Source organism: Euleptes europaea, chromosome 1, assembly GCF_029931775.1.
Source record: "Euleptes europaea isolate rEulEur1 chromosome 1, rEulEur1.hap1, whole genome shotgun sequence".
In the NCBI taxonomy this organism is placed as follows: Eukaryota; Metazoa; Chordata; class Lepidosauria; order Squamata; family Sphaerodactylidae; genus Euleptes; species Euleptes europaea.
Genome location: NC_079312.1, coordinates 141,630,569 through 141,644,332, shown reverse-complemented (window position 1 = coordinate 141,644,332; position 13,764 = coordinate 141,630,569). Strand labels below are relative to the sequence as shown.

Genomic DNA, 13,764 nt, shown 5'->3' with positions numbered 1-13,764 from the left:
ATCTCATCAGATGTTACTATGGGCCAAGGTTCCAATTGAGTGCTATGAAAGTTTGTGGGAACAAACCTTATTTGAGATGTCCTATATGGGCTGAACATGCTGCTTATTGCAAAGCAAGTTAGGATAGCTAAGTATAGTTCAGAAGCATTAAAAATGTAATGAGCCCAGCAAAGCTGTCGTGCTCATAGTTGAAAAAATAATGTGCATATTGTCACCATCCATTCTAGTTTCCTTGGCATTTGGGGGTACTTACCACATATGCTGTTTTGCTTTAGGGTCCATACCTGCAGATGGCTCATCTAATAGAGTTACATAAGGATTCCCAAGCATACTTAAGGCAAAGCATAACTGAAAAGAGAGAGAGAGGGAGAGAAAGAAAAAGTTAATTTGATAACTTTGTGTAAGAAAATTATTCGTGTTTGCTGTGGAGTTCCCAGCTTGTGGAATGCCCTTTGGAAGGAGGCCTGTCTGTCTCCATCACTAGTTGCCTCTGACAAGCAGGAAAAAAGTGGCTGTCCCAACAAACTGTTGGGACAGCTGCTGCAGATATCCCCCCTCTTGTTTATGACCTTAGCATAGTTTTGACATAGCTGCTAGTTGCTTTAAAGTTTTTTAGACTGAAAATTATGATATGGACAAGTGGAGGCTTCAAGCAAGGACTTGAAGAAGACACCTCATTTCCTACCCTCCCACGATTTTCTTTTTCCTTTCCCTGAAAGCCCCGATTGTCCCGGGACGGGCCTACCGCCCGGCTCCCGGGCCGATGCCTCCCCCGCGTCCGATCCCCCGGGCCCGGGCTTACCAGTGGGAGAGTCGGAGGGAGCTCGGCTGATCACCCAGCCCCCTCGAGAGCCGGGAGAAGTCAACACCGCTTCTTCTCTCTCCCCAGGCGGCCGACGAGACGGGACCCGGCGACCCAGGGACGTCGCAGCAGGGCCGAGAGTCCCAGTGCCTGGTGCGGCCAGAATGACGCGGCCCTCCGGACTCCACCCCACTCAGCTGCCGATCGGGATGGCGCGGGTGGGGCGAGGGAGAGCTGGTGGCGCAGCTGCATCGGGTCTCGGAAGGGAGCATGCATGGCCGGGCTGCGAAGGGAGCACGGGGGACGGGACGGGGGTGTGGGAGGGGCGGGGCCTCGCTGGCTGGGGAAGGTTATGAGGCGAGAGGGGAGCCAAGGCAGAGGAGGAAGCCGAAGGAGGTTGTGAGGAGGCTGAACGTGGGTCGGCCGACAACCTGGCAGCGTCCGAGGGGGGAGAAAGCTCTGACTCTCCCTCGGACTGGTCTGAGGCCGAGGAGGCTCCTCTGCCCCCACCCTTTGCCCGGGCAGAGACCCCGGGGGTCGCAGAAGGCCAGGGGCAGCGCGACACCCATAGTCTCTCCCCTTTTCTTGCTTTCTTCTCTCCTTGTTATCCAGCCAACCTACCTTTATCTGCCCCCATCTTTTGCTTTCTCTCCTTCTTTTTCCCCAGCAGCCTACCCAGGAAAACTATCACCCAATTATGGGGTGCCTGCCACCAGGTCAGACCCAGCCGCTTGGCGGAGAAACTGAAAGGAGTTGCAGGGGACACCTCCCACCCCCCTTCCCATACTACTACCCTTCTTCTGGCAACTACCATATCCTCATATTCCCCTGTTTCCTTTTCTCCTTTCCACCCACCAGCTATCCTACCTTTTCTGCCCCTCATCTTCAGCTATATTTATTAACTTCACTTATCCCTTGCTGTGCTCCACCATGGGGACCCAAAGCAGCTTATATCATTCCCCTATCTTCTATTTTATCCTTACAACAACCATGTGAGGTAGGCTGAGAATGTGTGACTGGCCCAAGATCACTCAGGGAGCATAATGGCAGAATTGAGATTTGAACCTGGGAGCCCCAGATCCTAGTCTGAAACTTTAACCACTACATCAAACTAGGTTTCATGAGTTGAGTGCTATTGAACACTAGTGAATGGCCAGGCCTGGGTAAGTCATGGAAGTCACGTAGAGCAAGCTGTCCATGGCTACTGCCTGTCCTAGTCTTAGGAATCTCTTTCAAAGGCCAAAACAGCTCCAGAATAGGCCCTGCCCTTTCCCCCCAACCTTTACTGACATAAACAAAGTCTTCATCTGGCAGTACTGCTGTAGTTGCCTAGCAACAATAACAGTCAGAGGGCATTTGTGTTTTAAAGCTACAGGCACTGCTTCTATTATTTTGGGGGGGTTGTAACCCCCCAGTGTTTGTTTGTTTTTTTAGATTTCAGATTTTTCTGCAAACATGAGGCTTTTCTCAGGTTTGTAGAAAGATCTTGTCTGTTCATGGCTCCAATCACCAGATTTAAGAACCCATATATTTGGCCATGCTGAAATTAGATATACTGATATTTCAAATAAATAAATAAAGCACGAATAGTAAATTCACCCTTTTGACAATGAAATACCTTCCGTTTGAGTCCTGCTGCAAGTTTCTTTGTTTTTTTCTGTAGATGTTCCTTGAAATCAAATGCACTGGAAATGCTGCAGAATACCAAATGCAGAACATTGTTGTACCGTAATTTTCTAAAGTGCTGTCACTACTGCATTAACAATGCAATCCTGTGCACTCTTATCCAGGAATAAGACCCACTGAATTCAGTGGGGCCTATTTCTGACTACTGTACATGTATAAACATTAACAGAAACCAGCCTGAGAGGACCTTAAAACAATAGCATACATTCATTATTTCTTTTCCAGCTTTATGAAAAGATCCGTGATCCTTTGCAGGATGTAAGAGCAATATAGTATGCCCAGTATCCATTTTAGAAGAGGGGTTTACCAGTTGTTCATGAATGTTCCACTTTTTCTTTATGCTATTCTTATAGTGGTTCCTACAATAATTTCACACAGTATGTACAGTACATGTACAGTACATGTATAGTATTTTGTGACAGGGATTTGAGACAAAGGAAGACAATTGAGTTGTCTTTCAGCCTATGAAATGAGGAAGGCAAATCAGATTGATTAGTTTTGGGAGGGCTTATCCATCTTCTACTCTAGTTGTAATGTAATTTCAGAAACAAAAATATTTTGAATGTAATGGCTGAACTGGAAAATTTCAAGAGGCAAAAGTAAATAAATGAAGAATTAAGGGTACAATGCTATCTATCAAGATGGGTCATTAGCAACACAACTGGAAGAAATTATGAGTAAATTGGTTCAATTCAGTTGGGAGTTATACACTTCTGATGACCCAAATCAGAAGGATATTGGTGCCTTCTTGGCTAAATTAAATATACCTAAATCATCTAAAGGAGATAAGGATATACTGGCACAATTATAACTTGACATAAAGACCTTATTGCAATTAAGAAATTCCAAAGTAATAAGGCCTCGGGATTAGATGGATTAACTCCAGAGTTCTATAAACTGTTCTCTGGTAAAATCTGTAATCTTCTTCACAGAGCTTTAAATGGGACATATGAGTCTAAACAACTCCCAAGTCTTGGAATATTGGTAAGACCATAGTTATATTAAAAGAGGAGAAAGATGAGATGGCTACCGATTCTTACTGTCCGATCTCACTCCTAAACTATGAATAGGATTGCCAACCTCCAGGTAGTAGAAGCAAAAAAAATACAAACAGCACAGTGGCCAAATGAATGGTAGTACAACAGGTAGACTCTATTAATAAAGTCAAAGGACCCAAATAGAGCTCAACAATAACATGAACCGACCATGGCGGAGTAATTAATAACAAATTAAGCCAATGTTCGGGGTTTAAATACAAAGCAACATCCAACGTGATGGATATACCATAAGGAGCATGTCATCAACAATAAAGTCCACAGAATTGGTACCGAAGAGGCTCTCTCCAGACCGCTCTCAGGTGCCAAGGAAGTGAAGGTGACCGGGACTGAAACGACCAATGGGGTTCTTTTTCCCAGTACGGTTGAGGCAATATCGGGGTCCAATGATCATTCCCACAGGGATGCTTTCAGTCTCAAGGCTCTTTCCTGGCGGGCCTTGGGGGTGAGTATGGCCCAAGATTTGTAGGTTGATGGGATATGACCTTCCCCCAAACACATCAAGCACTCGGCATGTTGATCATTTTTTGCCATTTTAGTGCCACACTTCTGACCTAGCTTGAAGAGGCCCCCTCTTCTCTTATTAATGTTTTTCTTTTTCTTTTCTTTATCCATTTCTCCACAGAAAATATCTTTTGAGAAGGTCTATCCAAAACTAACACGTCCTCTCTCCGTGGCAGCAGAAGAGAGAACTGAGGGGAGAGTGCTCCCAGCATGGTGTAGTGGTTAAGAGCAGTGGTTAGGAGCGGTGGACTCTAATCTGGAGAACCGGGTTTGATTCCCCACTCGTCCACATGAAGCCAGCTGGGTGACCTTGGGTAGTCACAGCTCTCCTAGAGCTCTCTCAGCATTAAGGGATGGGAAGGTGATTGTAAGCCAGTTTGGTTCTTCCTTAAGTGGTAGAGAAAGTCAGCATATAGAAACCAGCTCTTCTTCTTCTTCTTCTTCTTCCCCCTCAGGTAATGTGGTCATTTGTGTGGGAAAACATATGACGCTGGCCTGGGGGGAGGGGGACACTCTCAGGAGCTGATATTCCTAGAAGGAATATCTTTCTCTGTGGCTGGCCTGCGTACGCGCACTCTCATGTGGGACTGCTCAGAAGTCATGAAGATATAATTCTGCTTACCAAATTCATAATGATCCTGTTTCACATATAACAGTTTTTAGTAACAGAATCTATTTCAATAATATTTCAATAATATCTTTCCTTTTATTTTCCAAGTCATTATATATCTTTTTGGATCCAGTTTTTGTGTGTGTTGCTTCTAATTCTCTTAATTGCACCTGCAGCTTCAATTTTTCACAATAAACGTCTTTAGCCATCTCTTGAATACACACCTCTTGAATACATATTACTGGTACAGGTCCTTGCTCTGTCATTCTGAGAGGCATTTTTTTAAAATAAACTGCTCTGAGCTAACAGAAGAGCAGAGTAGAAACTTTTCAAATATACAAATAAATATCCTCTGATTGTTGGGAGACAGAAAATACTCCTATAGTTAGCTTCCTTTCATATAGAACATGTCTTCAATGAGTCAAACTACATATACAAAACAATACAAAGGAACAGAACTCCCTGTCCAGGGGACAATGTCTGTCAGTTTGAAAAATGAAAATGGAAAACTTTTCAGATTATGCGGTAATATGCCTGAATTGTTCACATAATTTCCCCCTTCCCCCATATGCAAGCATCCATTATTTGGCATAAAAAAACTGATCCCTTTCAAAGACCACATCATAGTAAACCAAGACAAAGTCTATAGAGAAAAACCTATTAACATTAAAGAAAATGAAGTGAGATATTTACCATTTTATGACTTCTTCCATATCACTTTTGCACATTCCTTTGATGGCACCATATATTTCAAAATGCTCCTGCAATGTAATATCTGGCCAAAGTGGGTTTGTCTGTGGACAATATCCCACAAATCTCATGGAAGTATCCTCCTCATTGTCACCTAAGGAATCTCCCACCAGCATCTGTGGACACATTGGTCTTTACTCAGTATTTTTATATAATGTTTACAAAAATTATGCACACTGAATATAGGAATGGCTAAATTAAAATAATCACAGCAACTATTAGCTTAGGAAGGAGTTCTCAACTTGCTTTTCATATAGCAGCCCATTTTCTTTTATTAGAATCTTACTTGCATATTCCTTTCCACGATAGCCATACATTTTTGTAAACATGGCCTTTTGTTCAGTTCATATTTCTAAATCTGCCTGAAAACTTTATGAATAAGAAACCATCTAAACCTCATAGGCAAAGACTTTTTTCACAGTAGGTTTGTCATTGTTTGTGCATCTTATTTTGTTATGTACATGAAGCCTCAGTGAACATGCAGCTGCAGTATGAAGTTTCTATGGGGGCCAGATCAGAAAGGTTGAGAAGAATTCCTGTAATGGTTAACACATAAAACTACAGAGGAGGGGAGGTCATAGTCAAATACCTGGCCTGAAGTTGGTTCAACTTCTCCCACCAGCATATTAATCAATGTACTTTTCCCAGATCCACTGGGGCCCAACAACCCTAGTATTTCCCCTAAAAAAGGGGAAAAATGCAAAAAAGTTGCAGTTTTAATTCAGAAACCAATTGTTTTTACTTTTTTTAAAGTGTATTCGGTAGTAACTAATTTAACTCCAACCTTTTTTTACACAAAGAGAGACATGATCAGTTGCCACTTTCTTTATTTTTCTTCCAAGAAGAAAATCTCTCTTTTCGTCATATTCTTTATGCAAACTGCTGACCAAAATGGCTGGTTTCTAATAAAACAAAAAAATATGTATAACTTAATAATGAATTTGTTTGACTATATAATGCACAAATGTTCATACAAATAGACAAAATGCCTCTCCATTAGTGAATATCAGGGCATGCAGGCAACACAGTTTCTTTCCCCCACACTAGCCCTCCCATGTAGGGAACTGCAAAGGGAAACCTCTGTTAGAATCATACTTTACACAGAGTTTGCATCCATTTCTGTGGTTATGAGAGCTAAGGCCACTGTGATTAGGGCTGCAGGACTTCTCAATATATATGGCACAAAATTTCTTACATGATCCCTTATTTGGGAAAGTTTGTGTGGGGAAAAAGTGGCTTGTTCAAAATTTATGCATCAGATGGAAGACAAACATTCCAATTAAAATGCTAACCTTGTCATTTTAGTACAATTTCATTTCCCTGACTCAAGGAGAAAGATTTATCATCACAATAGAATCTGGTGATAACAAGTTCACAGGGACACAAAGATAAAATTTACCTCCTCACAACTCTGGCAGGTTGTCATCTCTTTAACCCTCAACCTCTCTGCCTTAACATCTTCATCCTCATCCTCATCATGTGGTACATCTGGGAATTTCCATGGTTTCGGTTTTACTGGCGTTCTGAAGACAGGAATATATATTAAATATATATTTAATATATATTCTCACTGGCCTGCTAAATAGATACAACCAACACCACTTTGCCATTGGTGGGTCAGATCTGATAATTTACAAAGATATACCCATGAAATCCTACTCATGTTTCCACATCCAATTCAGGGAGCATTCAGGGAGAATTGATTTGACACGTGAGCTGCAGGTGCATTCAGACTAGGCACTGTATGAAGCTTTCACATATACTTCTTAAAATTAAACAGTAATTCTCAAAATCCTGTAAGTCCCAGGTTTTCAAACAGTTTCTTGTAATCTCCTGGTGGACAATGAAATGCTAAAGAGAGTCCATAACTGGTTAATTTTGGGAAGTGATCCCACACGAGCTACTTGTATGACTTCCCAAAAGGTAAAATGAAATATAAATCAGTAAGGCAATTAACCAACATAAAACAAATTTAAAAACAAGAGAATACCATATATCAAAACAGCAGCAATAATGTGTCAACAAAGAACAGAAATAAAGGATGGTAACACTTAGCAGGAAAATAGCTTGGTTTAAAAACAGATTAAGCAGAACTAGAAATAAAATAAATCATAAAATTAAAGACAGCAGCAAAATAAAAATATTAAGGCAATATAAAAATATAGATGAGAGAAATATCAAAAATTAACAATTATATCCTATAGCACAACGGATCAACAAAAAACTTGGTGAATAAAAATGCTTCTAATGGGCAGCAAAAATTACACATTTGGTGCCAGCCAGGGGGCTGTAGGGAAGATACTCCATAACTGAGATGCCACCACAGAAAAAAACAAAACAAAAAAAATGACCCCTGTGGCTACCCTCTCTGACATCAGGCAAAGGTGGCCCATGGAGCTGGTCCACCAAAGATGATCTTGGAGTAAAAGTTGCTTCACTGGCTTCCCTAAAAATACTGCCTTGCTAACTGACCACATGGGTTGCTTGTGCAATCATTTCTCATACCCACTCACCCGCCAGAGCAACAATAAAAGGACAGTTCTCCAACGACAAAAAGACCATTGCTTCTCGGCCTTTTGGCTAAGATCAATGACAAAAAGACCATTGCTGTAAACACTTCAGAAGAGCCTTCAATAATGATTACTTCATCCCAATTTACTGCGGTACAACCCTGCTTTGGTTAAATAATTCGAGTACAGATTGCTGACAAAGAAAATGCATCACTGACCGAAAAAATGGATCCTCTCTTATTGATTTGCCACCACATTTCACCTCAAGATATCGCAGAAGAAAGAGCCACTTTACACATTGCAAGTAAGGCTAAAGTGAAAATAAAGAAAGATTAATTAAAGCTCTTTTGTTCCTGTGTCATTCCAGCAAATGGATGCTTTAAAATGGGCACCAGTGCAACATCTACAGTCGATACCATTACGCTAGCAGTGGAGGTATCATACTATTGCATTGGCAGGCACATACATTAGTGCAAAGATTTAAGGTAAAAGTGAAGTGTTTCTGATAATGAAACTAAATTAAATGGTAGTCTAGTAGTCGAATGCTTGGAAGCTCTAGTTCCTTAGCTGGCTCTTTATCACAGGCTTCAACATTTTGTGTGTAATTCTGTAAATCTGCTTCAGTTCCTGTATCTTAAAAAGTGCTTTGTATTATGGCAGCTTAAGTAGCATCCTGTGCTTGACCAGCAGGAAACCTTCTAGTTCCTCCACTTGTCGTAACAAAAAATGTTATTACAACCCCACGCTATTAAAAGGCTTTTCCAGTGTGGTGTAGTGGTTAAGAGCAGTGGTTTGGAGCGGTGGACTCTGATCTGGAGAACCGGGTTTGATTCCCCATTCCTCCACATGAGCGGCGGAGGCTAATCTGATGAACTGGATTTGTTTCCCCTACACACGAAGCCAGCTGGGTGACCTTGGGCAAATTACAGCTCTCTTAGAGCTCTCTCAGCCCCACCTACCTCACAGGGTTGTCTGTTGTGGGGAGGGAAAGGGAAGGTGATTGTAAGCCGGTTTGAGTCTCCCTTAATTGGTGGAGAAAGTCGTCATATAAAAACCAACTCTTCTTCTTTTTCATATCACCCTTGCCAAATGTATTTACTTAGAACATTTGTACCTTGCCTTTACAAAGCTCAAGGAAGCTTACACAAACATTTTAAACACAGCAACAAGTGAGAACAATTAAATGTTTTAAGAGTTTACTTGCACAAGGGATCTAATCCCTTATCTCCAGTTCCAACACAGTAACAGCCATTGCTGGCACAGCATGACTGAGCCTTCTACCATTGTGGCACATAAATACTGTTTAAGGTTATTTAACAGTATTTGCATGTCACAGTGGCAACAGGATCAGTCATGGTGCGCCAGCAATGGATATTGCTGTGTTGGCACTGGATATCAAGGATTACATCCTGCATGCAACTAAACTCTTAAAAACATTTGATCCAAGAATATAAATGTCTTGTTCAAATTAGAAACAGTAACATAGAGATCAAAATTATTACTTTAAAAAAATGTTTCCAGATAGTGAATCTCTGGAACTCTTAAGGAAAAATATGGTGCTTACCGCTACTGCTGAAACCCACAATCTTTCTGAATGTCTTTCCATCTTGTCATCAAGTTTCTGGGTTATCTAACAAGGTGATATAATTTGCTTATTTCAGTAAATAGATCTGTTTTCATATTATCTTTCTAAATGAAATAACAGTATCGTGTGTTTTTTTAATTCATACATTTCTCCATTGATGAACTTACATCTGAACTACAACAGTATTCCAACAAATATAGTTAATCATACTGTTCTCTTTGATTACCCATGCTGAATCTCAAACAACTTTGAATATAATCCAAATGGATCTAAAGATTATGAACTGAACTATCTGCTCCACCTCTTGATTTTTTCCCAACCCAGAAAAATCCATGATGAGTTCCAGTGAATTTGTAAAACTGTTCTGTGTAATTTGGGATGGTCCTAATCATAGGTTTTATATGACTTTATTCTCATTTTGGGATTTTGCATGGACACAGCTGCCTGTTGCTTTCTGGAACTTCAACAGAACATGATTGACAAGCCAATGTACCATCAGAATCTATGGAGCTTATTAGTGCAGTTGATTGCACATATCTATGGTAAAGTCATATTAGGTATTTTGTAGAGCATGTTATGGGTGATGGGAAATAAACATATTGTATCACCAGGAATGTATTTATCCTCTGCACGAGATAACTCTTTGGAAGTTACAATCAAAATAAAATCATATTTAATTCACTGAAAATTTACCTTTATAAAAGAAATTAGAGACCCAATAAGAGGATAGATTGGAATGAAGACAGAAAAACAAGCATGAAGAACAGCAGCTGCTGTATAACTCCACATAAGGGAAACTACTTCAATTACAAAAGAACAAATCAAGGCTGCCTGAAAGGGAAAAAAATAATTTAAAATTAAAAGACAGAACTCTGAATTACTTTCAATTACTTTCCTAACATATCTTCCCACTAGATAACTTGCCAAACAAGAAAATGTATAAACTCTGCTTTCAGACAAACATACTTGCAGGAATAAAAGCAACAATATGTTTTGTGCTTGAATTACATCTTTAAGGCCCTCTTCTGAAACAGCACAAACTACTGTCTGCGGTGAATCTACTGTGATATATACAAACTTAGGATGCTTTTGTGAGAAAATAAAATATTCACAAGACTGAAACACAATCCACCTGCAGAAAAAATGTGAGAATATTTTAATGTAAAAATAACAACCTTACTAAATTAAGGTAAGTCGGGAAGACAAAAATAAATACAGCACTTTTAACTTACCATGGAAAAAATAAATGACCAAAATTCTTTAGTGTTCTGTATGGTTTTAAATGTAAAGGACACAACGTAAGTGAACAGGATTACTGAAGGTACGTAGCCAATACAAGAAAAAACCTGTAATTCAAACAGACATTTCTTAGAATTGCTCATAGCATACACTGATATGAAAACACAACACAGTTAGGGCTTAAACCATATTCCATTTGTACACCTAGAGGAGAAGAACACAGGCCCCTTGTTATTCATAACTGCTGAACAGAGAAGGCAGATCTGCTCTTATATTTTGTCATTTGGAAAACAAAAAGGCATTTCTTAAATTCATGAGAGGCATTTGGTAGGAGAGTTTTGCAGAGGACTCTCATTTAGTAAGGATGTTCCAACATCCAATGTACCAGTTCTTCTCCCACAGATGTACTGGTTGCAGACTGAAGGAGAGACAGACTTCTCCCTGGGTCTTTTTGAAACACTGAACCAATCTTTAGCCATAAGAAGGAATCCAGTCTGAGAATCACCTTATTGATAAGGAGAAAATGGAATGGAAATGTGTGGCGATCAAAAGCAAAGGAAGTAACCTTGGCTTTTTGTGTCAAGCTGAAATTAAGCCCACCAATGAACTACTCGACAGCCACTGGAGTTGAGACAAGTTCAATTCTCCCTACCAGCTTGGAGAAAAAAGTGAAAGGAACGCAGTGCAGGTCAGACACTGTAATAGTACATTACATCAATTACATAGTGAAGAGCACGAAAGAGGCTAACTTACACCCACCCAAACTGGCAGGCGGTCATTTACCAATACTGCTGTATGCAGATGATGCTGTACTGTTATCCAGAACACCGGTTGGGCTGCGAAGAGCGCTGGATAGTTTCATAACTTTTTGAAAAAAAGAACATCTCGTAATTAATTTTGAGAAAACCAAAGTATTGGCTTTTGGGTCGCATCCAAAAATTATAAACTGAGTAATGGAAGGGAATAGGATAGAGCAAGTTAATAAATATAAATATATGGGTGTAGTTATTCAGGACACAGGGTCAACAACAGCGCACTGCAATTTTTTGTTGGAACAAGCAGAAAGGTCGGTACACTGTTTTAAAGTTCTACCACTCCAAGGGAGGTTTCTTTGTGCCAGCAGCCTTAAAGCTGTATCAAATTAAAATCCTGCTCCAATTGTTCTATGGTATCTATCCTAGGTACTTCTACTTCCTGTCTAGCTTCTTTAGAAAAGGTACAGTCTAAATTCCTTCATGCTATTTTGCAGGTGCCCCCTTGCATATCCAACGCCCTAATTCAACTTGAGTCGGACGTTATGCAAATCGAGGCTAGGGTTTTTCTTCTATCAGTCTATCAATGGCTTAAGATAAATATAAATGGAAGAGGCTTATTTCAGTTGTTAGCCCAAGAATCCTTCCAGACCAAGTGTATACAGGCAGTTAGGATTAAATTAGAGAGAGTGTGTCTTTCTCCAAGTGCTCTCGTGAAGCTAGATTATAAACAGACAAAAGGCTAAGTTAAACAGAGGATAGTGGCTGCAGAGCAACAACATGATCTCAATAAGTTACCATGTTTTAGGTCTCCTATGAAATTCAGGTATATTATGGCCCCAGCTCATTATCTCTTGCATCTAGATGCCCATCAGACAAGAAGGGCGTTCACTCAGCTGTATTTGAAGATAAATATTTTAAAAACTCCATGCTTAGAGAGATTCTGCCCATTTCCAAAGGGTGAGACGATATGACATGTTTTTTTCCCGACGTCCATACCACAGTCAATTGAGGTTTGTTTCTCCTTTACTAGCTAAACTCCCGGAATGCTCAGAACAGGTATGGTTGGAACGGCTATTAATTGATGAAGATCCCATTATTTCGAAGCAAGTGGCCAAATTTTGCGCTTATGTGGTCAAAGCTCGAAACAAGAAAAGGGTTCACAAGTTCACAAGGTTGGGAGAGACCACAAGGGCCACCCAGTCCAACCCCCTGCCATGCAGGATCCCACAATCAAAGCACTCTCAACAGATGGCCATCCAGCCTCTGCTTAAAGACCCAAAGACTCCACTACCCTCCGAGGTAACGTATTCCACCATCGAACAGCCCTCACAGTCAGAAAGTTCTTCCTAATGTTTAGGTGGAATCGCTTTTCTCTTAGTTTAAATCCATTACCCCGTGTCCTAGTCTCTGGAGCAACAGAGAACAAGCTAGTTCCCTCATCAACATGACATCCCTGCAAATATTTAAACATGGCTATCATGTCACCCCTTAACCTTCTCTTCTCCAGACTAGCTCCTTAACCCAGCTCCTTAAGTCTCTCCTCATAGGGCATGGATTCTAGACCTTTGACCATTCAGGTCGCTCTCCTTTGGACATGATCCAACTTGTCAACATCCTTCTTAAATTGTGGAGCCCAAAACTGGACACAGTATTCCAAGTGAGGTCTGACCAATGCAGAATACAGTGGTAGTATTACTTCCTTTGATCTAGACACAATACTCGTATTGATGCAGACCAGAATTGCATTGGCCTTCTTAGCCACCACATCACACTGTTGACTCATGTTCAGTTTGTGGTCCACTAAGACTCCCAAATCTCTTTCACATGTACTGTTGTCAAGCCAACTATCTCCCATTCTGTACCTGTGCCTTTTGTTGTTTCTGCCTAGGTGAAGTACCTTACACTTCTCCCTATTGAATCCATTTTATTGCTTATGGCCCAGCTCTCCAATCTATCAAGGTCATTCTGAACTCTGACCCTGTCCTCTGGGGTATTAACTACCTCTCTCAACTTGGTGTCATCTGCAAATTTGATTAGCATATCCTCTATTCCATCATCCAAGTCATTTATAAAAATATTAAATAGTACCAGTCCCAAGACAGACCACTTTGGCACCCCACTGGTCACTCCTCTCCATCCTGGTTGTGCCATTAATGAGCACCCTTTGGGTTCGGTTGGTCAACCAATTACCAATCCATAAGAACATAAAAATATAAGAAAGACCCTGCTGGATCAGCCAAGGCCCATCAAGTCCAGCAGTCTGTTCAC

General features: G+C 40.7%; 1 protein-coding gene across 1 annotated transcript in view; it reads right to left on the bottom strand.

Moving 5' to 3' along the window:
* Positions 1-13,764, bottom strand: part of ABCA5 (ATP binding cassette subfamily A member 5) — a 138,328-nt gene that overhangs the window by 14,619 nt on the left and 109,945 nt on the right. Inside the window, exons 24-33 of the mRNA XM_056855217.1 lie at positions 10,735-10,848; positions 10,196-10,333; positions 9,482-9,547; positions 8,136-8,227; positions 6,807-6,930; positions 6,192-6,309; positions 5,997-6,088; positions 5,351-5,523; positions 2,421-2,496; positions 254-348 (exon numbers count right to left, since the gene is read on the bottom strand). Coding sequence (XP_056711195.1) covers positions 254-348; positions 2,421-2,496; positions 5,351-5,523; positions 5,997-6,088; positions 6,192-6,309; positions 6,807-6,930; positions 8,136-8,227; positions 9,482-9,547; positions 10,196-10,333; positions 10,735-10,848 — 1,088 coding nt within the window. The remainder of the gene's footprint in view (positions 1-253; positions 349-2,420; positions 2,497-5,350; positions 5,524-5,996; positions 6,089-6,191; positions 6,310-6,806; positions 6,931-8,135; positions 8,228-9,481; positions 9,548-10,195; positions 10,334-10,734; positions 10,849-13,764) is intronic.